Below are 24,464 nucleotides of genomic sequence, written 5' to 3' on the forward strand. Positions count from 1 at the left end.
AGAATTGCTTGAACCGGGAGGCAGAGTTTGCAGTGAGCCAAGATCGCACCACTGCACACCAGCCTGGGCGACAGAGTGAGACCCTGTCTCAAAAATAAATAAATAAATAAATAAAATGTAAAAAGCTATCCTTCGATCATAAGCCAAACAACGGCAGCCATGCCAGGTTTGCACCTGTAATCCCAGTTACTTGGGAGACTGAGGCGGGTGGATCACGTGAGCCCATGAGTTTAAGGCTAAAGTGTGCTATGACTGTGCCTGTGAGTAGCCACTCCATTCCAGCCTGGGCAACATAGCAAGACTCTGTCTCAAGCAAACAAACAAACAAACAAACAAAGGCAAATGGCGCACCAGGTTTGGCCATGGGAGTTTGGCGGCCCCCACTCTAGTGCTGTGGTAGGACGGTGAGCTCGCAGGTGTTCATTTTCTCACTGTACTTCACACCTATCGTATGTGGTTCATTTATTGGCTTTTGTATAAAATATTATGTTAAAAGTTAAGAATTTTTAGAATATAACCTGGCTTAAAAGGGAGCAGGACAAAGGCAGAAGGTGTAGAGGATATGCAGACACTTGAACTCTTTCCAAAACTTCCTCCAGACCTGAGGTTTTTTGCTCTTGACCGCAGAGTCAGGCAGTCTCCTCATACTCCCCTGACGGTGGAGCATGTCATGTTACATGACAGAACCAATGGGAAGTTTAGTTGGGGCACTTACTGCACCTTGTGGCTTACTGTCATATGTCATATTAGCACCAAAACACAAACCTGCACTGATTTTGACTATCATTGTAGTTGGACCACTGGCCTACATAATTGAATTTAAACTATGATTTTCTTTGGATTTCAAAAAAACTAGCTCAAGCCTGTTAAGTGGTATCTAGAAAATGCTTTTTTATCACCAGCTCTGGCCCCATCTGTCTGTTCTGTTAAAAGTGGTGCATTATTTTGCCCAGGCATGGCGGCTCATGTCTGTAATCCGAGCACTTTGGGAGGCCAAAGTGAGCCTAGGAGTATGAAACCAGCCTGGACAACATGACGAAATGCCTTCTCTACCAAAACAAAAAACAGAACAGTTAGTCAGGTGTGGTGGTTCTTCCTTATAGTTCCAGCTACTCAGGAGACTGAGGCAGGAGGATCACGTGAGCTCCCGCAGGTCAAGGCTGCAGAGAGCCGTGATGGTGCCACTGCACTCCGGCCTGGGTGACAGAGTGAGACCCTGTCCAAAAAAAAAAAAAAAAAAGGAAGTGGTGTGTTTTTAAAGGCCAACTCGTTGGCACTGAGGAAAGAACATGTGTTGGGGGAATCCTGGGTATTTGTAGGATGGTGTTCTTGATTTTGAAAGCTGTGATAGTGAGATGACTCATATCTCCTTGCTTCTTTTCAAGGAAGTCCCAACAGCCCTATCGACTTCCATTTCACAATTCACATCCTCCTTCTTCTTCTTCTGGAAATCGGCAGCTACATCCATCTTCCTCTTGAGTGGTTTGTACCGGTCTCACAAATGCTAAAAAAAATTTTTAAAGATACATATATTTTGTTGTCTATTTGAATCACTTAACACTTATTTTCCATAAATTACAGCTGCAGACATTCTCCCTTTTAATTTTAACAAACTCAGCCAGGCGCAGTGGCTGACGCCTGTAATCCCAGCACTTTGGAAGACCGAGGTGGGCAGATCACTTGAGGTCAGGAGTTCGAGACCAGCCTGGCCAACATAGCAAAACCCCATCTCCACTAAAACTACAAAAATTAGCCGGGCGTGGTAGCGGGTGCCTGTAATCCCAGCTACTGGGGAGGCTGAGGCAGGAGAATCGCTTGAACCCGGGAGACGGAGGTTGCAGTGAGCCGAGATTGCGTCATTGCACTCCAGCCTGGGTGACAATGGCGAAACTCTGTCTCAAAAATAATAATAATAATAATAATAATACTTTTAACAAACATCCACAAGAGAGGTAACAGCAAGGATGAACTTCATCTGGAGATTATTTGACATTTGTTTCCATTGACCAAATATTTTTACTGGTCTTTAAGAACTATTTTCTTTATTTTCTACATTAGCTAAAAAAAAGTCATTAGCATGAATCACTAAAGCATAAAATATTAGCCATATCCCAATCATAGCTCTAGTTTCAATTCAGCAGCACATATTTTCGTCTTGAGGGTTACGTAGATTCGAGATCCGATGGTTTCTTTGGAACACAATGCTATGACTCCAAGAGTGTGGAGGTATCCCCACGACTTCCATCGTTAGGAACCAAGAACTGATCTGCGCATGAGCTGCCGGGCTCTCTTTTACATGTTAGTGAAGTATTTATGTTACTGCTCAGCAGTTTTTCAATCCCAAGCAGGTATTTATTTACAGACAAGCAAGTCAAAAAGTCCTACCCCAAGTTCACATGCTTGTTGCTATAAAAAAATAACCCAACCCAAATAACCACACCATCTCCTAGAACTTATGAAAAACTGGCAAGATGTTCAGAAATACCAACGGGATGTCTTTTGAAATTGATCCGAAGATGAATTTCAAAATGGAGATCTCTTCTGGGAAGACTGAGATGTCATGCTTTCCGTATTTGTCCTGCTGAGTCCTGCTGAAACCTCTCCAAAAGGCAGAGAGAGGAAGGCCAATGGGGTCATGATCTCCGGACCCAAGAAACAACAAGGCAATGGGCTTCTTTCTGCCTCGTTTCCCTCTGACTGGGAACCAGAGAAGCAGCAACCTAAAAATGCCAATAGTATGGACAAAGCAAAACAAAAACCAAGAAGAGGCCAGGTGTGGTGCCTCACATCTGTAATCCAAGCATTGTGGGAAGCCAAAGCAGGCAGAACATCTGAGGTCAGAAGTTCGAGACCAGCCTGGCCAACATGGCGAAACCCTGTCTCTAGTAAAAACACAAAAATTAGCTGGGCGTGGTGGCGCACACCTGTAATCTTAGCTACTCAAGCGGCTGAGGCAGGAGAATCGCTTGAACCTGGGAGGCGGAGGTTGCAGTGAGCTGAGATTGCACCACTGCACTCCAGCCTGGGTAACAGAGCAAGACTCCATCTCAAAAAACACACACAAAAAAGACTAAGAAGAGTTCGTACTCCCTAGTTGTGAGACTAGGAAAGGGGCAGCAGAGCAAGACTAAAAGCTTCTTTTTTTTTTCTTTTTTTTTTTTTTTTTTTGAGACGGACTCTCTCTCTGTCACCCAGACTGGAGTGCAGTGGCGCAATCTCATCTCACTGCAACCTCCACCTCTTGGGTTCAAGTGATTCTCTTGCCTCAGTCTCCCGAGTAGCTAGGACTACAGGCACCCCCCACCACGCCCGCTAATTTTTGTATTTTTAGTAGAGATGGGGTTTCACCATATTGGCCAGGCTGGTCTTGAACTCCTGACCTTATGATCTGCTTGCCTCGGCCTCCCAAAGTGCTGAGATTACAGGCATGAGCCACTGCGCCTGGCTCAAAACCTTCTAGACAATAACCACTCAATTCTAACAAAACACCACAAAAAACACAGTGGCTCCACCTGCAAGCCCACCAGGAAAGACTGGGTAGAGAACCTGAACTTCCTCCCCCTCCGTGGATTAAGCCTCATCTCCCTGTCCTTCCTGGGGTGGTGTCAGAGGAGGCCTAGTGGGAGCCGGAACTCCCACATGTCTAGTAATAAAAAGGAGACGCTCACCCTCCAGGAGGTATAGCGCAGAACCCAAACTTCCTCCACCCCTGCCTGGCTGTAACAAGCTGCTCATCCTCCCTCCTTCCCTAGAGTGATGTCAGAGGAACCCTGAGAAAATACAAGACCTAAATTAGATCTAGAAACTGGGCGTGCGGGCTCACGCCTGTAATCCCAGTACTATGGGGGCCAAGGCAGGAGGATTGCTTGAGTCCAGGAGTTCTAGACCATCTTTGGTAACACAGCAAGGCCCTGTCTCTACAAAACATTTAAAAATTAGCCAGGGGTGGTGGCACATGCCAGTGGTCTCAGCTACTCTGGAGACTGAGGTGGGAGGATCACTTGAGCCCAGGAGGTTGAGGCTGCAGTGAGCCGTGATCATGCCACTGCACTCCAACCTGGGTAATACAGCAAGCAAGACCGTGTCTTCAAAAAAATTTTTTTTTCCTTAGGCCTAAATCTAACAAAACGCATACAGAACTTGTATAGTGAAAACTATAAAATGCTGTGAAAGACATTTTAAAATATATAAATAAATGGAGAGACATACCATGCTTGTGCATTGGAATACAGTCATACAGCGTAAAACGATGTTTTGGTCGAAAACAGACCGCATATATGATCGTGGTCCCATAAGATTATAGTGGAGCTGAAAAGTTCCTGTTGCCTCGTAATATCCAACCATCATAACACTGCAGCACTGCTCACTGCTCACGTTTGTGGTGATACTCATGTAAAAAACCTACTGAGCTGCCAGTTGTATAAAGTGTAGCATATGCAATTATGTACGGCACATAATACTTGATAATAACAATGAATATGTTAGTAGTTTATGGACTTACTATATCATACTTTTTATAGTTAGAGTATATTACACACACACACACACACACACACACATACACACACACACACACACACACACATAACCAGTTAAGGCCAGGTGTGGTGGCTCACACCTGTAATCCCAGCACTTTAGGAGGCCAAGGCAGTGGATTGCCTGAGCTCAGGAGTTCGAGATTAGCCTGGGCCACACAGTGAAACCCCGTCTCTACTAAAGTACAAAAAATTAGCCGGGCGTGGTGCCATGCACCTGTAATCCCAGCTACTTGGGAGGCTGAGACAGGAGAATCTCTTGAACCCAGGAGGCAGAGGTTGCAGTGAGCCGAGACCACCCCATTGCATTCTAGCCGGGGCAACAGAGCAAGACTCTGTCTCAAAAAAAACAAACAAAAACCAACCAAACAAATAAAAAACCAGTTAACTGTAAAACAGCCTCAGGCAGGTCCTTTGGGAGGTATTCCAGATATTCCAGAAGAAGACATTGTTCTCATAGGAGATGACAGCTACATGCATGGTTTTGCCCTGAAGATCTTCCAGTGGGACAAGATGTGGAGGTGGCAGACACCAACTCTGTGTGGGTCTAGGCTAATATGTGTGTTTGTGTCTTAGTTTTTCACAAAAAAGTTTAAAAAGTAAAAAACAATTTAAAAACTTTTAAATAGATAAGTTTATAGAGTAAGGAAATAAAGAGAAAATATGTTTGTATAGCTGTATAATGTGCTTGTGTTTTAAGCTAAGAGTTATTACAAAAGAGTCAAAAAGTTTAAAAAATTGTTTTTAAGTTTATAGGCTGGGTGTGATGGCTCATGCGTGTAATCCCAGCACTTTGGGAGGCCGAGGTGGGCAGATTACCGGAGCTCAGGAGTTCGAGACCAGCCTGGCCAACATGGTGAAACCCCATCTCTAATACAAAAATTAGCCAGGCGTGGTGGCAGCTGCCTGTAGTCTCAGCTACTTGGGGGGCTGAGGCAGGAGAATCACTTGAACCCGGGAGGTGGAGGCTGCAGTGAGCCAAGATCTTGCCACTGCATTCCAGCCTGGGCAGCAGACTGTGCCTCAAAAAAAAAAATTAAAAAAATAAAAATAAAAAAAATTAAATTAAAGTTTATGAAGTTAAAAGTTACAGTAAGCTAAGGTTACTTTATTACTGAAGAAAGAAAACATTTTAAATAAATTTAGTTTAGCTTAAGTGTACAGTGTTTATAAGACTACAGTCATATACAGCAGAGGTCCCCAGCCTTTTTGGCAAGAGGGATCAGTTTGGTGGAAGACAATTTTTCCATGGACTGGGTGGTGGGATGGTTTCGGGATGATTTAAGCACATTACATTTATTGTGCACTTTATTCCTATTATTATTACATTGTAATATATAAAGAAGTAATTATACAACTCCCCATAATGTAGAATCAGTGGGAGCCTGAGCTTGTTTTCCTGCAACTAGACAGTCCCATCTAAGGGTGATGGAAGACAGGGACAGATCATCAGACACTAGATTCTCTTAAGGAGCCCCAACCCAGATCCCTCCCGTGCCCAGCTCACAATAGGATTCATGCTGCTATGAGACTCTAATGCTGCTGCTGACGTGACGGGAGGCGGAGACCAGGCGGTAATGCAAGTGATGGGGAGCGGCTATAAATACAGAGGAAGCTTCACGCGCTCGCCCACCACTCTCCTCCTGCCGTGTGGCCCCATTCTTAATGGAGTCTCACTCTGTTGCCCAGCCTGGAGTGCAGTGGTGCGATCACGGCTCACTGCAACCTCTGCCTCCCAGGTTCAAGGGGTTCTCCCACCTCAGCCTCCCGAGTAGCTGGAATTAGCTGCCACCACGCCCAGCTAATTTTTGTATTTTTAGTAGAAACAGGGTTTTGCCATGTTGGCCAGGCTGGTCTCGAACTCCTGACCTCAGGTGATCTGCCCACCTTGGTCTCCCAAAATGTTGGGATTACAGATGTGAGCCACCGTGCCTGGCAAAAATCATATTATTTTCATGGTACCTCTTCTGTGCTTAGGTATGTTTAGCCACACAAATACCATTATGTTACAGTTGCCTATGGTATTCGGTACAGTCACATGCCCTACAGGTTTGTAGCACAGGAGCGACAGGCTATACCATCCAGCCTAGGTGTATGGTAGGCTGTACTGTCTAGGTTTGCCTAAGTGCCCTCTATGATGTTCACACAACAACGAAATCACCTAACAACACATTTCTCAGAACGTACCCCTGTCGTTAAGTGATACGTGACTGTACTTCACATAGTAAAGATGTCAATTCGCCCCAAACTGATATGCAGATTTAACACAACTGTTATCAGAATCCCAGCCAGCTTTTTGTAGATATAGATATTATCCTAAAATGTATGTGGAAACGCAAAGGAACTAGAATAGATAAAACAATTCTGAAACGAAATAATAAAGCGGGAGAAACTACCACCCTCTACCCAATTTCAGTGTTTATGGATAACCACAGTAATCAAGGCTGTGTGGTATCGGCAGAGGAAGAAACACATGGATCAGTGGAACAGAAGAGGGAAACCAGATAGCCCCACGTAATTGCAGCCAACTTACTTTTGACAAAGCTACAATGAAAGAAGACTAATGTTTTCCACTAGTGATGCTAGAGCAATTGGACACCCCTAGGCCAAAAACAACAACAACAACAAAAGACTTGGCTAAAACCTCTCACACCTTATACGAAAAATTTAAAACGAATCAAGGCTGGGCACAGTGGCTCACACCTGTAATCCCAGAACTTTGGGAGGTCAAGGCAGGAGGATTGTTTGAGGCCAGGAGTTCAAGACCAGCCTGGGCAACATAGTGAGACTCTGTCTCAAAATAAATAAATAAATAAAAAATTACCCAGGCATGCAGGGAGCCGAAGCCGTGAGACATGACCAACTCAACATTCCGCTGGAGGCTATATGATCAAACAGCAAAGTGTTTAAATGCAAGATGTGAGCAAACTCACACTGCCCTGCCACCAAAAGGTTTGCGGAGGGACATCATTCCCTGGCTCCTCGAAGTTATCTATTGAGAAATCTAGCACCCATTGTTCAAAGGATGCAGTCTCTCAAGTCTGCTGTGAACCAAACACCAAATGGCCAACTGACAATTACCGACAGGACAATCATCCCCGCTTTCTCGCTATCTCTTTTGCCTAATAAATACAGTGGGCTGTGTAAAGTTCAGGGCCTTTGTCCACTAGACGCAAGGTTACCCTTGACTCCTTCTTCCAAATATACTCTTTTGTCTCTTGTCTTTTATTCCCACGTTCTCCCCACTTTGTTCAGTCCAATAGGTCTGTGGCAAGTGGTGGCACACTCCTGTAGTCCCAGCTACTTGGGAGGCCAAGGAGGGAGGATCACTTGAGCCCAGGAGGTGGAGGCTGCAGTAAGCCATGATCACACCAGTGCACTCCAGCCTGGGTGACAAAGCAGAGACCCTGTCTCAGAAAAAAAAAAAAAAAAAAAATCAAGATTTAAATATGAAATAAAAAATTGTAAAAGTTATAAGAGACAGAGGAAAAAAAATCTAAATCTTTGAGACCCGGGACTTAATGAAGAATTCTTAGACATGACTCCATCAATGAAAAAACCCATAATTTGGACTTCATCAAAATTAAGTAGCTTTTCTCTGTGGAAGAGCCCGTGAAGAGGATGAAAAGGCAAGCTACTGACTGGGAGAAAATATTTATAAATCATATATATGCCAAAGGACTCCTATCTGGGAAACATAAAGAACTCTTGGATCTCAACAGTAAAACAAATAATCCAACTACAAAATAGGCGAAAGAGGCCGGGCGCGGTGGCTCAAGCCTGTAATCCCAGCACTTTGGGAGGCCGAGGCGGGAGGATCACGAGGTCAGGAGATCGAGACCATCCTGGCTAACATGGTGAAACCCCGTCTCTACTAAAAATACAAAAAACTAGCCGGGCGTGGTGGCGGGCGCCTGTAGTCCCAGCTACTCGGAGGCTGAGGCAGGAGAATGGCGTGAACCTGGGAGGCGGAGCTTGCAGTGAGCCGAGATCGCGCCACTGCACTCCAGCCTGGGTGACACAGCGCGAGACTCTGTCTCAAAAAAAAAAAAAAAACAAAACAAAAAAAAACAAAATAGGCGAAAGACCTGAAAAACACTTCACTGAAGAAGACACAAAAATGGAAAATAAGCATATGAAAAGATGTCCACCCATAAGGGAAATGCAAATTAAAGCCCCAATGAGATGTCACTACACACCTATTAGAACAGCTGAAATAAAAATTGAGGCAATGCAAAATGCGAGCAAGGATGCAGAAAAACTCCGATGAGAATGTAAAATGATATGCTTCCTCTGGAAAACAGTTTGGCAACTTCTTTTTTTTTTTTTTTTTTTTTTGAGACGGAGTCTCGCTCTGTCGCCCAGGCTGGAGTGCAGTGGCCAGATCTCAGCTCACTGCAAGCTCCGCCTCCCGGGTTTACGCCATTCTCTTACCTCAGCCTCCCGAGTAGCTGGGACTACAGGCGCCCGCCAACTCGCCCGGCTAGTTTTTTTGCATTTTTTAGTAGAGACGGGGTTTCACTGTGTTAGCCAGGATGGTCTCGATCTCCTGACCTTGTGATCCGCCCGTCTCGGCCTCCCAAAGTGCTGGGATTACAGGCTTGAGCCACCGTGCCCAGCTGGCAACTTCTTAAAAACTAAACAAGCACCAAACGTATAGCCCAGGAATTGCACTCCTGAGTATTTCTCATAGAGATACAAAAATACATGCCCACACAAAAACTGTACATAATTATTCCTCGCAGCTTTATATGTAATAGTCAAAATAAAAAGCAAACAAAATATCTTTTAATGGGTGCATGGTAAAACAAACTGTGGCACAAGCGTATCGTGGAATACTATTCAGCAAGGAAAAAGAACGAATCATTGAAACACACAGCAACTTGGATGAATATCAAGGGCATTCTGCTGAGTGAAAAAGCAAAATCTTAAAAAAGTTCACGTTTGTGAAAGTTGTCAGAATCAAAATGGAGTAACTTGTGTCAAAACCCTGACAAATGGGCTGGGCATGGTGACTCACGCCTGTAATCCCAGCACTTTGGGAGGCCGAGGCAGGCAGATCACACGAGGCCAGGAGTTCAAGACCAGCCTGGCTAACATGGCAAAATCTCGTCTCTACTATAGCCAGGCATGGTGGCGGCTGCCTGTGATCCCAGCTACTCAGGAGGCTGAGGCACGAAAATCGCTTGAACCCAGGAGGCGGAGGTTGCAGCGAGCGGAGATCACACCACTGAACTCCAGCCTGAACGACACATGGAGATTCTGTCTCAAATTTTTTTTAAAAACTCTGACAAACGGAGCCAGGGAAGGCCATGAAGAGGGTTTCTTATGCGTGCATGCCTGATAAAAACAACTATCACAAGACTGCAGAAACCACAGCCTTGCACAAAGGCTACCGTGTCTTACACAAAAAAATACTTCTGCGGGTATTGCTCTTTGTAGCAAAGGATCATTGTTTCAAAATAACTTACGTAATCCTCCTCAGTTTTTCTTTTTTCTTTTTTTGAGACAGAGTCTTGCTCTGTCACCCAGGCTGGAGTGCAGGACGCAATATCAGCTCACTGAAACTTCTGCCTCCCAGGTTCAAGCAATTCTCGTGCCCCAGCCTCCCGAGTACCTGGGATTACAGGCACGTGCCACCACACTGGGCTAACTTTTTGTATTTTTAGTTGAGATGGGGTATCACCATGTTGGCCAGGCTGGTCTCGAACTCCTGACCTCAGGTGGTCCACCCACCTCGGCTTCCCAAAGTGCTGGGATTACAGGCATGAGCCGCTGCGCTCGGCCCCTCATTTTTTCTTTTAAAAACTCTTGTCACCTTTACCTCCCTGAATACACCCATCATATTCCCACTGCAATGCTACTCCTGAAAAAAATACCATAATCTTTTAGAGAGCCTCTTTCTCTGTCTGTGATTTAGCTTGACACGTGCTGTATGATTCTATTTATACAATATTCCGTAAATAACAAAAGTATAGAGATGGAAGACAGATAAGTGGTTGCCAGGGGATGGTGGGGAGAGGGAGAGCACCTGACTAGAAAGGAGTAGTGGGAGAAGATCTTGGCGGTGATGGAAAGTTCTGATTTTATTGTGTTGGTTGTTATACGATTTCACATGTGTGACAAAGGGACAAAGTACACACACACACCATGCCAACGTCAATTTCCTGCTTTGCCATTGCACTGGAGGATGGAACCCAGAAATGGCATGAGAGATGTACCTGTCTTGGCAAATTCCTGTGAATCTATAATTATGTCAAAATCAAAATTTCTTTTAAATGACCTAAAAACTTTTTTTTTTGAGACAGAGTTTCGCTCTTGTTGCCCAGGCTGGAGTGCAGTGGCGCAATCTCCATTCACTGCAACCTCCGCCTCCCAGGTTCAAGCGATTCTCCTGTCTCAGCCTCCCGAGTAGCTGGGATTACAGGCACCCACCACCACGCCTGGCTAATTTTTTGTATTTTTAGTAGAGACGGGGTTTCACCATGGCCAGGCTGGTATTGAACTCCTGACCTCAGGTGATCTGCCTGCCTCGGCCCCCCAGAGTGCTGGGATTACAGGTGTGAGCCACAGCACCCAGCCAGAAGGAGGACTTCCCTGACTGGGAATCGAACCCAGATTGCGACGGTGAACGCCGAATCCTAACCACTGGACCACCAGGGAGTGTCCTAAAAACTTTTAAAAAATGGATTACGGTTCCACTGAAACTCACTAATTACTCATAAATACTTTTGAAAAGCATTTTCTAAAGAACTTTGTTGCAGTCTGGGGTGTGGATGGAACTTTGTTGCAGAGGTAGTCCTTTAAATCAGGATTAAGTCCAGCACTTTGGGAAACCGAGGTGGGAGGACCACTTGAGCCGAGGAGTTTAAGACTGGCCTGGACAACATAGCGAGACCCCGTCTCCACAAAAAAAAAAAAAAAAATCAATTAAAAATTTGCTCTGTGTTGTAGTATGCACCTATAGTCCCAGCTATTTAGTAGGCCGAGGCAGGAGATTGCTTGAGCTCTGGAGTTCGAGGCTGCAGTGAGCTGTGATCACACCACTGCACTTCAGCCTGGGTGACACAGTAGACCGTGTCTCAAAAAAACAAAAGACAAAACCGAAATCAGGCTTAAGTGAGAGCATAGAGGTTTAAATTGGAGGTGTAGACCTCAAAAAGAGAATGAAAGAGCAAACCACAGAATAGGAAAAGATATTTGCAGCTCATGAACAGCAGACTAAAAACTTCCTATACGTAAGAAGAGGACAGACAATCCTATGAGAAAATACTCAAAAGACTTGATCAGGCCCTTCACTAAAGAGGAAATAGCCAAAATAACATGAAAAGGCATCTAACCTCACTAGCAACCAGGAAGTGTAAGTTAAAAGCACGATGAGATACGACTATCCGCCCACCATATCGATAAAAATAGTCCGATGATGCCAAGAGTTATCAGGGGATGTGGAGTAAAAAGAACATCATTACTACCAGGGGAGTGTAAATGGGGTCCAATCATTTTGGAAAACAGTTTGGCATATTCAAGAGCAAGATACACATTCCTTCTAGCTCAGCAATGTTATTCCTAGGTTTAAAAACACAACCAAACCAGAAACACGTGTTTACGTGTGCTGAGATACACGGACAAAAATATTCAAATGTCATTGCGTGTAATAACCCCAAGCTGGAAGTGATCCCACTGTCCATCAATATTAGAATGGGTAAACAACAATGTCATCATTCAATAAAAGAGTGTGCAACAATGGAAATCAACTAAAGATGAACTCAACGTGGATGAATCTTCATGACACAACGTTGAAAGAAGGAGCAAGATACAGAAAACACAGTGTGATTCTATTGTATGAAGTTCACAGCAGCCTGATAAAACTGTGTTGTTGGGTAGCAAAACTATAGCAAAAGGAAGTTAATACCATACAAGTCTAGATGTGGTTAGCACTAGTGGGCAAGGAAGGCTGTGATCTAGAAAAGGCAGCCCAGGGCTTCAGGAATGGGTTATGTTCCAGTTCTTGATCCTGGTAGAGTTATTTGGATGTTCATTTACGACAATTTGTTAAACTTTGCATTTATGCCTTTTTTCGATATAGGTCACAATGTAAAAAAGTTCTATATTGCTTTAAAAAGAGGCTTTAAATAAATTAGCATAATTTATTAGATAAGACTTTACTGGCCGAGCGCAGTGGCTCTCACCTATAATCCCAGCATTTTGGGAGGCCGAGGCGGGTGGATCATCTGAGGTCGGGAGTTCAAGACCACCCTGACCAACATGGAGAAACCCCGTCTCTACTAAAAATACAAAATTAGCTGGTCATGGTGATGCATGCCCGTAGTCCCAGCTACTAGGGAGGCTGAGGCAGGAGAATCGCTTGAACCCGGGAGGAGGAGGTTGCAGTGAATGGAGGTTGCGGTAAGCCGAGATTGCGCCATTGCACTCCAGCCTGGGCAACAAGGGTGAAACTCCGTCTCCAAAAAAAAAGAAAAAGAAAAAAAATAACTTTACAAATGCTGTTCCTGCACATATATTTTTAACAACCTACAAATAGACACATTCTGGTCTTATATGGTGTTCTGGGTTAAAATTTTGCTCTCAAAAAGCTCCTTCTATTATATCCCTCTCATTAAGTCTTATTAAGCCTGTTATGTCTCGTTCTATTCTTCACGAAGACAAAAAACAGGTTGCCTTCCATCTATATACTTTTTCAAATAAATATCAATGGCTTTTGTCTAGTGGGTGCTGACTCTGTGCCAGGCACTTGCTGAATACCTTATAGAAATAATACCTTGTTGGACAAATGAATGAATGAAATTCATTATTGAAATTTTTCATGTAATCCATACTGGTGCTGTAATAATCCATTTGTTAAACCCCCTTCAAACTCCCTCTTTGTTCTCTCTGCCTTCCTCAAATAGGGGTCTAAACTCATTTTAAACCAGTTTATCAACCAGAGGGACATGGGGACAACATGGTTTTCTGATTCTTATTTGCCAGTGTCCTCTACACGCACTTACACACACACACACACGCGCACACATGCACACACACACACACACGCATGCACACGCACACACATGCACGCACACATACACACATACACGCACACACAGGCACGCACACACACACATACACGCACACACATGCACGCACACATACACACATACACGCACACACAGGCACGCACACATGCACGCGCACGCACACACACACACACACACAATAATCCAAGGCTGCAGCATATTTAAATCTGACATTTTTCTAGAACCGAGGTGTGCTCTTCTATACGCAAGCTTTCTCCACCTCAGCACTGTTGACATTTAGGCAGCATCACTCTTTGCTGGGAGGCTGTCCCGTGCATGGTAGGAGTTTAGCAGCATCACTGGCCTCTACTCACTAGATGCCAATCACCACCTAATCACCCTAATCACCACCACCACCGCCACCAAATACTCCCAGGGACGAAATTGCCCCTGCTTGATAACCACCGGGCTATATGAACCTCATTTCTAGAATTTTTTAAAGAATCATCTTTTCCTTTCTATTATAAAAAGCCTTGCTTTGCCAGAGCTCTAATATGATTACGTTAATCTTACGTTGTTTGAATATATACAGGAGTTTCTTTCTGCTCCGTTTAACAACAGAGAAACGGAGCACGAGGAAGAACAGCAGGAAGAGTACCACAGTCGAAGTCAGCGCAAGAAAGAAGATGATCTGCGGAGAGTGTCCTGCAAAACACAGCAAAAGGAGAAACGCATGCAGAAATGTATGGACACTCATACACCCATGTGTATATTTACACTGGTAAACTCCTAAGCATGAGAAGAATCAGAGCCTTGGGCATCTCCAACCTGCTAATGGAGTAAACTTGGAAAACTTTTAAAAAGGCAAGACATGGTGGCTCATGCCTGTAATCCTGATACTTTGGAAGGCCGAGGCAGAAGGATCACTTACAGTCAGGAGTTCAAGACCAGCCTGGCCAACACAGTGGTGGCAGGCACTTGTAATCCCAGCTACTTGGGAGGCTGAGGCAGGAAAACCGCTTGAACCCGGGAGGCGGAGTTTGCGGTGAGCTGAGATGGTGCCCCCACACTCCAACCTGGGCAACAGAGCGAGACTCCATCTCAAAAAAAAAAAGAAAAGAAAAAAAGAAACTGAATGGCTGGGCGATGGCTCACGCCTGCAATCCCAGCACTTTGGGAAGCCGAGGTGAGCAGATCAACTGAGGTCAAGAGTTTGAAACCAGCCTGGCCAACATGGAGAAACTCCATCTCTACCAAAAATACAAAACTTAGGCGGGCACCGTGGTGGGTGGGCACCTGTAATCCCAGCTACTCAGGAGGCTGAGGCAGAAGAATCACTTGAACCTGGGAAGCGGAGGTTGTGGTGAGCCAAGATCCCGCCTGGGTGACAGAGATTCTGTCTCAAAAAAAAAAAAAAAAAAAAGAAAGAAACGTAATAGTTTTCCTAGAGGCCACAAAAATTAAGCAGTTTATCCTTTCTAGCACATAGAAAATATGGGACCCAGGGGCCAGACGCGGCAGCTCATGCCTGTAATCCCAACACTTTGGGAGGCCAAGGCAGGAGGATTGCTTGAGCCCAGGAGTTTGAGAGCAGCCTGGGCAACATAGCAAGACCCCGACTCTACCAAAAAAACACACCAAAAAACAAAAATTAGCCAGGTGTGGTGGTGGGTGCCTACAGTCCCAGCTACTGGGGAGGCTAGGGTGGGAGGATTGGTTGAGCACAGGAGGTGGAGGTTGCAGTGAGCCAAGATCACGCCACTGCACTCCAGCCTGGCACAGAGTAAGGAACTCTCTTAAAAAAAAAAAAAGAAAAGAAAATATGGGACCTTATAATCCCCTTTCCTTGGCATTGATAAAGATATAGACTATCTGGGTGAAGTGTCCTCTGGCACTGCTTACAAATGTGTATCTCAGACTGAATAACAAATGCCTGGGAAGGAACCTGCTGGGTCCCTGAGGGCAGGATTCAGGAAGGAATGCACATGGGCGGTGCCTGTTGTAGGTGGAGATGTGAGACATCATGATATTGGGGCGATTTAGATACCATCTGGAATCGCCATAAGATATACACTTTGATTGAATGGCATAGCCCAGCTACCTGGCTCTCTCGCAGGGGCAGGCGGGGTCGCAGAGGATGCTCCTGGAGAGAGGTCGGCTGGAGATGGTCCGCAGACCACGTCCCTCTCCTTCGTCCCATTCACAAGCACAGACTTTCCATCCAAAGAACAGCTTAGACAGTTCAATGAAAAGAGTTTAAATAATTAACTTAGGTCCAGACGATTCTGATTTAAAACTTTGTCAGTTTTTACCCAATGAAGTAGCCTAGTGAAAAAGATATATGGGTCTGGGTTCGAAGGCGATGCAAAGATATTTTGAGAAACTTCCACTTGACTATCTGGCTCCCTGCAGCTTTCCATGGCTTCCTTCTGTTCGGTGACAGCTTAGTTCAGGCTGTTTTGCCTGGTTAGTCTCTCACCCCCAGTTTCTTAATCAGACTTGACCATCTCTGGCACGGATGAAGGCCAGCATAGGGTTAACAGGTCTGGCACTGGCATCAGGCAAACCGGGGTTTGAGCCCTGGGTCTGCTGCTTTCCAGAATGACCTTGGGCAAGTTAAGAAATCTCTGTAGCCCAGGCACGGTGGCTCATGCCTGCAATCCCAACACTTTGGTAGGCTGAGGCCAGAGGATCACTTGAGACCAGGCGTTGGAGACTAGCCTGAGTCACATAGCAAGACCCCATCTCTACAAAAATTAAAAAACAAACCAAAAAAAATTAGCTGGTGGTGCATGCCTGTGGTCCCAGCTACTCAGGAGACTGAGGTGGGAGGATCACTTGAACCCAGGAGTTCCAGGCTGATCACTTGAACCCAGGAGTTTGATGCTGTCTCAGAAAGAAAAGAAAAGAAAAATGAAACCTCCCTAAGCCTCAGTTTTCTCATCTGCAAAATTAGGATTGTATGTGCTGCCAGAACTGTTTCAAAGAACAAACGAGCGAGAGTCAGTGACACACTCTTGCACGTCTGACACGCTGAGTAAATGGCAGCTATCATCATCATCATCACCATTACCGCCATCATTGTTGGCTGTTCTTGTTACGCCTTTCCCTCGTCCCTTTACTGACCCCAAATCCACCATCCTTCAGAGCCAGATTAAACCCACTCTTCCACGCAGACTCACTTAACAACTCTGAAAAATTTGTATTGAAAGACTTTTTTTAAAAAGCCACTTTCCAGCCGGGCACGGTGGCTCACGCCTGGAATCCCAGCACTTTGGGAAGCCAAGGTGGGTGGATCACTTGAGGTCAGGAGTGCAAGACCAGCCTGGCTAACATAGTGAAACCCCATCTCTACTAAAAATACAAAAACATTAGCCAGGCGTGGTGGCGTGCACCTGTAATCCAAGCTACTCCGGAGGCCGAGGCAGGAGAATTGCTTGAACCTGGAAGGTGGAGGTTGCAGTGAGGCGAGACCGCGCCATTGCCCTCCAGCCTGGGCAAGAAGAGTGAAACTCCATCTCAAAACAAACAAACAAACAAACAAACAAAACAGACCTTTTTAAAAAAACCACTTTCCAAAGAGAGAATTCAGCTAAGTCCGAGAAAACAGTTAATACTTTTCTTATGAATCACGATTCCATTTGTCAGCCACTCTGATGCTGATAAATTGTAAATAACAAAAGCAGAGGGATACCATGATTCCTGCTTTAAAACACTTTGTTTTCTCTCCAAAAAAGTCACTTTCCAGTCTGTTATAAACCAATACACTTTTGAAATACAATAAAAATGTCAAAGTAAAATAATAAAAATGATTTTCTAGTAAGAAAATCAAATGGAAAAAGAACAAATACATATAAAATACAACGCCCAAATTTTTATTCTTAGTCAACAGACCACATTACTCTGCCAATTTGCCTTAAAAGTTTCTAAATGCTTACTCTCTAACCCTACACCGCTGTTGACGGGGGCACAGGACAAGCCATGTGTGGACCAGCACCTATCCACAGACCACAGTGTGAGTTCTGGTTCCACAAAACAACAGTCACATTCTCTCGTATACTACTGGCTTTTTACCACCTGTGATGGCCTTGTGTGCCCAAGTGTGTGCCACATTTTGGAGGGTAACGAGCAATTAGTTACTTCTGTATCATTCTAGGGGCTGGCATTGAGCACATGGAGATGGGCTGATCAACAAGAGAAGATAACAGGCAGCAAAGGAATGAGAAGGAAACAGAGAAGAGGCAGACAGTGGCAAAGTTCCACTGGCAATTCTTTTCCTTTCTTTTGAGACAGGGTCTCTGCTCTGGAGTGCAATGGTGTGATCATACCTCATTGCAGCCGTAACCTCCCAGACTCAGGTGATTCTCCTGCCTCATCAGCCTTCTCTATAGCTGGGAAGGCTATAGGCATGTGCCATTATGCCTGGCAAATTTTTTGATTTTTTGTAGAGACGGGGTCTCACCCAGGCTGGTTTCGAACTCCTGGGCTCAAGCAGTCCTCCTGCCTCAGCCTCCCAAAGTGCTGGGATTACAGGCGTGAGCCACTGCACGTGCCCACCCTCCACTGGCAATTCTGATCTAAATGTACCAGGCACTGTTTCTGGAGAAAATGCCCACTTTGCCTATTGAGTTGCTACAACCTCACAGTGTTCCCACGCTGCCTAGTATGTTACACTCTGTCTACACTTGATGGGTGCAAAATAAGCTTCAATGATAGCATTCCTTATCTTCCAAAAAATTTAACCCAGATTCTTTATTCCATAAACTAAAGGAAATGATACCTACTTTGTCCAGGGTCGACAGACGCCACGTTTCTGGTCATTAAATGTCCCAAAGCAACAGTCTTTACAACCTTGCGTTAAAAATGAAAGCAATAACAAAAAGGATGCATTTTCATCATTTGGTAACTTTCCCTGTGATTAACTTAATAAAGTCATTACCGTAATGCAATCTGCACAAATTATTCTATAATTCTTGAAACAATACCCTAAGATAGCTAGTTTTTATTCTAACTGTACATAAAGTATTGTCTATGTCTGAAATGTGTGAAGATGAATGGTTCTGGCAATTAACAAATGTTCTGACTTCAAATTATTTCCATTTATGAAGAAATAACGGAAATATTTTATTAATTAAAATATGACATATCATATACTCACTTGTTACTTTAAGGTTCTACAAATCTGTTTATCTTCAAAGGATCAAGACCTAAGCTAAGTTTGTCTACATCACAAAACTACTCTAGATCAAAGAAGCGCAAACGTACCTTTTTTTGTCAATTCTTGACCTTGTTTACAATCCTGTTCACACATGCTGCATTCTGCCCCCAGGCAGTGATATCCTGAAATGCAGTCACACTCCGCATTGCTGGTGGAGGAACACTCCTTCCTGGTCTTGAAAACACCTACAAAGTCCCCCCCAGCCCCCGTTTTATTACACTTGACCTCCAAATCCAGGAAGCGAATTTACGCTCTGCAGTAACAGTCATGCTCACTCAACTACGGTGTTCCCAGTGATTTTAAAGTTTACTTTTAAATCTCCGTAACGACATTTTTACATTTTGATAAGTAAAAACTTCTCTCTTGTCAAATGAATGTTTCCTCTAATATTTAGAAAGCTCAGTCCACAAATAATTGCTGTCACCCGATATTATTTTACTGGACCTGCTGGTTGTCAGAAGAATCAGAGTCTTTGACACTTGAGATTTTCAAAAGAGAGTAGTTAGTAAAGAGGAAAGAAAAGCTTATCTTCCCAACTATCTTCTAGAAGAAGAAAATATCTTTGAACTCATACCTTTACACTGCCTGCATATGTCACAGGTCCTTTGTCCACCTGCGCTGGAGAAACTATTTGGAGGACAGGGACTGCAAATCTGACTCCTGTTATTATCACAGAATGTACCTAAGAAAGGCAGACAATAATGGTACACATTTGACAATGGGCAATTGTCACCCAAGGCATTCTGAAGTTTACAAGAAAATAGGATTATAAAAGAATGATGAGTTTTCTAGATGCCACAGTGATAGGCATTAGTTTGATTGACTCCCTAAAATGATACATTTGCAAGATTATTCTTTGTGTAATCACAGAATTAGAAATAACAAAATACAGGCTAGGTGCAATGGCTCACATCTGTAATTCCAGCGCTTTGGGAGGCCAAGGCGGGCAGATCAACTGAGGTCAGGAGTTCAAGACCAGCCTGGCCAACATGATGAAACCCTGTCTCTACTAAAAATACAAAAATTAGCCAGGCGCAGTGGTGCACGTCTGTAATCCCAGCTACTTGGGAGGCTGAGGCAGGAGAATTGCTTGAACCTGGGAGGCCAAGGTTGCAATGAGCTGAGATCATGCCACTGCACTCCAGCCTGGGTGACAGAGTGAGACTCTGTCTCAAAACAAAAACAAACAAACAAAAAAAACAAAAACAGATATTGTAACAAATAAATCAGCAGAAAGAAAATACTTTATCTATTGAATAAAACAAAATTATTATCTTGATTGATCTAGGAGATGAGTATGACTGGATCCAGGAGGACATCAATGTCCTACACTAAAATTTAAATGCGCCTGACTTTCCCCACTCTGTTAAGCCCTTTACCACCCACTTACTCGCTGCTATGCCCCCAGTCTGAGCACAAAGTCCTACACACAAAACTAACATTTATTTACATTTTGGTAAGTAAAAACTTCTGTCTTGTCAAATGAATGTTTCTTCTAATATTTAGAAAGCTCAGTCCACAAATAATTGCCACAAATAAATACCACAGTCTTGCCATGTGCCATGCACTGTTCTAAGCCCTTCATTTGATCCTCCCAGCCATCCTATAAAACAGGTTCCCTTATTATCCCCAGATGAGAAAGTCAAGGCACAAGAGGTGGAATGACTGCTGTGTTCACACAGCGAGGTTGTAGCATCCAATAAATATTTGTAAATGAATGAATTTTCATTTTCCTTTCCTTAAAAGGAGCTCATTGGCCCTGACTACTAGACTAACTGAACCATACTTCCAACAGAACAGATCAAATGCACATGATAACTGGGTACTCACCAGCTGGGCAGTTACTACACAGATCCTGCAATGATCTTGTCCTCTCAAAGTTCAGGACCAGCAACAGAGTGGCTACTATGTTGTAACAGCTGTTTCCCATGATGAAATCTGGTACAGGTATGATACTAGCAAAGCTGATTCCAAGAGAATTTTAATCAAATTAGCTGGTCTCACAAATGTCACTCTGCAAAAGGTAAACATTTCCAAGGAAAGGTGGTTTCTCCTTTCAAAATTATCTATTTGCAATCATTACCTATACAATTCTACAAGAGGAAAACTCAGGGTTTTTCAGGAACAATTAATGATGCAATATTATGGAAAAGTAGCAAATTCATAGAAACCACTACAACAAGGCAGGCATGATTAAACACACTGCTTTGTGCATGTTTGCCAAAGTCTGAGGGTGCATTTTCCATCATGTTCTGCCAAAATGCGGAAATAACAATAGCCAGAACTTTTGGGGACTTTCATAGGTACTTTGCAGTACCATCCAGCAATAATGCCAATTACTTACTGCCCCTGGAATAAACTCCTTACAAACAGAATCTGATCTGTCGGGGGCATCAGACAATTCAGTTCAAGAAGAAGCTGTCACAAAATCACTCTTCCCCCTTTAGCTGAACACCTAACTACTAACATGAGGAAAGACCTCCCTGTTCAACTCACTAACACATTTTCTTCAACACAGACATGTTCTGAGATGTGAAGCTTGTATGGTAACAAAACTCAGGAGTGAAAAACTCTCTTCAGGCCAAGTTATTGATGTTTATTTAATGGGCTATTGAAGAGAAGTTATTATAGATTAGAAGGAGAATAAGTCTAGAAATGGGCAAAGGGAGCAAAAGTTCTATCCTCACCCCCTCTCAGTGCCCCCACCCACTCCCCCAAATGGACAGACCTTGCGATCTCAGGGCTGCTGGAGAACTTTCCACTGCTTGGTCTTCAGGCTTCTGCAGCTCAGGAGGGGGAGGACTTCAGGTCAAACAGGAGTGGATGACTCAGCTGGGGGCGGGGTCTCGTAGGAAATTCCCATCACCGCTCTGTAACAGCTCTGTGAAATCGTTCATTTCACATCTGCTGACCCCAAAATCCCCTAGAGCCCCTGTCCCTGCCTGATAATGGCACTTTAAATTGCTTCTTGGAAGCTGCTGTCTACTGTCAGGATGTGTCATAGCTGATGTAGGGAAAAGGATTTTGTCCCTTAACACAGCTCTCCAGGACAAACCATTTAGCATGTCCCTAAAATACTGGATTTGAGATTAGAGGGATGAAACCAACTTCAAAATAATGATCAGCATTTTGCCATATGCGGTCCCTTAACTCCACAGTTACTGTAAAGCAATAGCTGTCATTACTTGAGCACAGCCGACGTCCGAGGCGTCAGAGGTGCACTGTGGTGAATACACACTATCCTCGAAAGAACCCTAGAACTTTGTACGACTGCTGTTGTTACTGGGGGAACACTATGCAAATGAGGAAACTGGGGCCGCAGGTGGAGTCGGAGCGTCAACAGGACAGGGAGCCTGCGGGGTTGGAACCCATGTCTGCCTGGTCCCTTAGGAAGGAGGGAAACGGAAAAAGGGGAAGCACAGCAGTCGCACGGCAAGTGAATGACCAGGACTTGATTTGGGGAAGCTGAGAGCTAGAAGGGATTTTCAGAAAACCATGATTTCAATTTTTCTTAAAAAATAAATAAATAAAGGAGAAAGAGACCAGGCGTGGTAACTCATACCTATAAGCCCAACACTTGGGAGGCTGAGGTAGGTGGATCACCTGAGGTCAGGAGGTTTAGACCAGCCTGGCCAACATGGCAAAAACCTGTCTCTACTAAAAGTTAGCTGGTGGGGGGAGGTGGGGGGTGGGGGGTGGGGTGGCGGTGGACCCCTGTAATCCCAGCTATTGAGGCTGAGGCAAGAGAATCGCTTGAACCTGGGAAGTAGAGGTTGCAGTGAGCCGAGATCACGCCACTGCACTCCAGCCCGGGCCACAGAGCAAGACTCCACCTCAAAAAAAAAAAAAAAAAAAAAAAGGAAGAAGAGGAAGCGGAGGGCAGAAGTGCAGAAAACAGAAGGAAAAAAAAAGAACAGTAAGAAAGAAGAGAAGAGGAGGATAAGGAGAAAGAAGAGGGAGAGGAGGAGGAAAATAAAGAGAAAAGGAAGAGAAGGAAGAAGAAAAGAACAAAAGGAGACGGGGAGGAGGAAGAGGAAGAATGAGGAGGAGAAAGAACGAGAAGGAAGAATGAGGAGAAGGAAAAAGAGGTGTTTCTGGAGGAGGAGGAGGAGGAGGAGGAGGAGGAAGAGGAGGAGGAGGAGGAGGAGGAGGAGGAGGAGGAGGAGGAGGAGGAGGATGCTCCAGGCTGTAGATGAACCTGCCTATCACTGAGCAGCTGGAGAACCTCAGGAAAACCAGGGGAACTGTGGCTGGAGCAGGCGTGGGCTGGGGAATGACATCGAGAGTAGTTCGGGCTGTCGCCCTGCCCCGCGGTACCCAGCACGAGCTCTCGGGTCAGAACAGCAAAATGCGGAGCGACTCGGTTCGGGGACAGCGCGGAGATGCGGCCTTTGTGCCACCGCCTGCAGGCAGAGGGACTCGGAGATCAGGCTGCAGAAGCAGAAGGCAGACAGGAAGGAGGAGAAACCCAAGGAGCCTTGTGGCTTCGTGTCCCACCCTCCTGCCCTTGGCCCGCGTGCCTGGAGCCAGCCCCACCGCGCCCGCGTTTCCTCCTGCGGGACCCTTGGCCCTGGGTCTGCAGCGGGTCCTGCGGAGCTTCCTCCCCTCAGGCAGCCTGTCTCCCGCTGGCCACTCCCGCGGGTGAGCGGGTTACCTGTTCCCAGTGATTTTTATTCACTTTGCTCTCTCCCGCCTCATGTTCCCCATTCTCCTGCCTCAGTTGTGTAACCTTGAGCAAATTTCTCAACCTCCCTGACTCCGTTTTTCCAAGTACATCTTATAGGTACAGTAACATCATAGGTCTTCCTCGTGAGTGAGGATTAAATGAGACAATGAGCGTGAAATACTTAGCTCAATGCTTGGCACATAGTTCTCAAGAAAGTAGGAATTGTTAATGATCAGACTTACTGGTTTGAACTGTTCCTTCCCTACCTCCCACACCGATCATCAGCAGAGTGACCACAGGGCAGGTCATGACAGAAAAGGAGAAAAATGCATGGGCTGCCTACAAAATGTGTTCCCAAATACTGACGGTCATCTGAGAGTCATCTTACCTGTGACATCTGTGGGATCCCTCTTTGCCCCACTTTGGCAGAAACTGGCTGAATGTGAGAGTGTCACACCATAAAAATCAGACTGCTGATCCCCTCCTAACACTTTGAAAGTCACCATCTAACCAAGTAACCCCCTCGTTTACATGTGGTACTCTGTTTAACATTGCAGTGTGACATTTAACTGGGCCGTATTTCATTTAACTAAATGCCACTCACTAGTCTATGTTTTGGACATTCTGTAGGCAGAGACATTACTTCCTCTGAAAGTGACATATTTAGTTTCCCAGCACAGTAATTAGCTCACTGTCTCAGGCTTTTATGCCAGTAACATAAGAGTCTTTACTGAGCTAAAAGAGTCTCAACATTAGTTTTGCCAGCCCACAGTTAAACAAAATCAACCACTTCAGAATTATGCTACTGAAGGCTATGCTCAACTTTATTCAGGCGTTTAAAAAATTCATGGCCGGGAACAGTGGCTCACACCTGTAATCTCAGCACTTAGGGAGGCTGAGGTGGGAGGATCGCTTGAGCCCAAGATTTCAAGACCATCTGGGCAAGATGCCCAGACCCTGTCTCTACAAAAAATCCAAGAATCAGCTGGGTTTGGTGGCATGCGCCTGTGGGTCCAACTACTCGGGAGGCT

General features: G+C 44.8%; 1 protein-coding gene across 1 annotated transcript; it reads right to left on the minus strand.

The window, feature by feature from the left end:
• Nucleotides 1-450: 450 nt before the first annotated feature.
• On the minus strand, nt 451-23,848 carry TNFRSF9 (TNF receptor superfamily member 9). The gene is made up of 9 exons (XM_025404396.1): nt 23,822-23,848; nt 21,496-21,648; nt 20,598-20,781; nt 19,342-19,449; nt 18,815-18,952; nt 18,334-18,400; nt 15,651-15,781; nt 14,123-14,254; nt 451-1,504 (listed from the first exon to the last, which is right to left on the minus strand). The coding sequence occupies exons 3-9, from the start codon at nt 20,695-20,697 to the stop codon at nt 1,416-1,418; spliced, it is 765 nt and encodes a 254-aa protein (XP_025260181.1). The 5' UTR covers nt 20,698-20,781; nt 21,496-21,648; nt 23,822-23,848; the 3' UTR covers nt 451-1,415.
• Between the last annotated feature and the right edge of the window lie 616 nt (nt 23,849-24,464).

Source organism: Theropithecus gelada, chromosome 1, assembly GCF_003255815.1.
Source record: "Theropithecus gelada isolate Dixy chromosome 1, Tgel_1.0, whole genome shotgun sequence".
Lineage (NCBI taxonomy): Eukaryota > Metazoa > Chordata > Mammalia > Primates > Cercopithecidae > Theropithecus > Theropithecus gelada.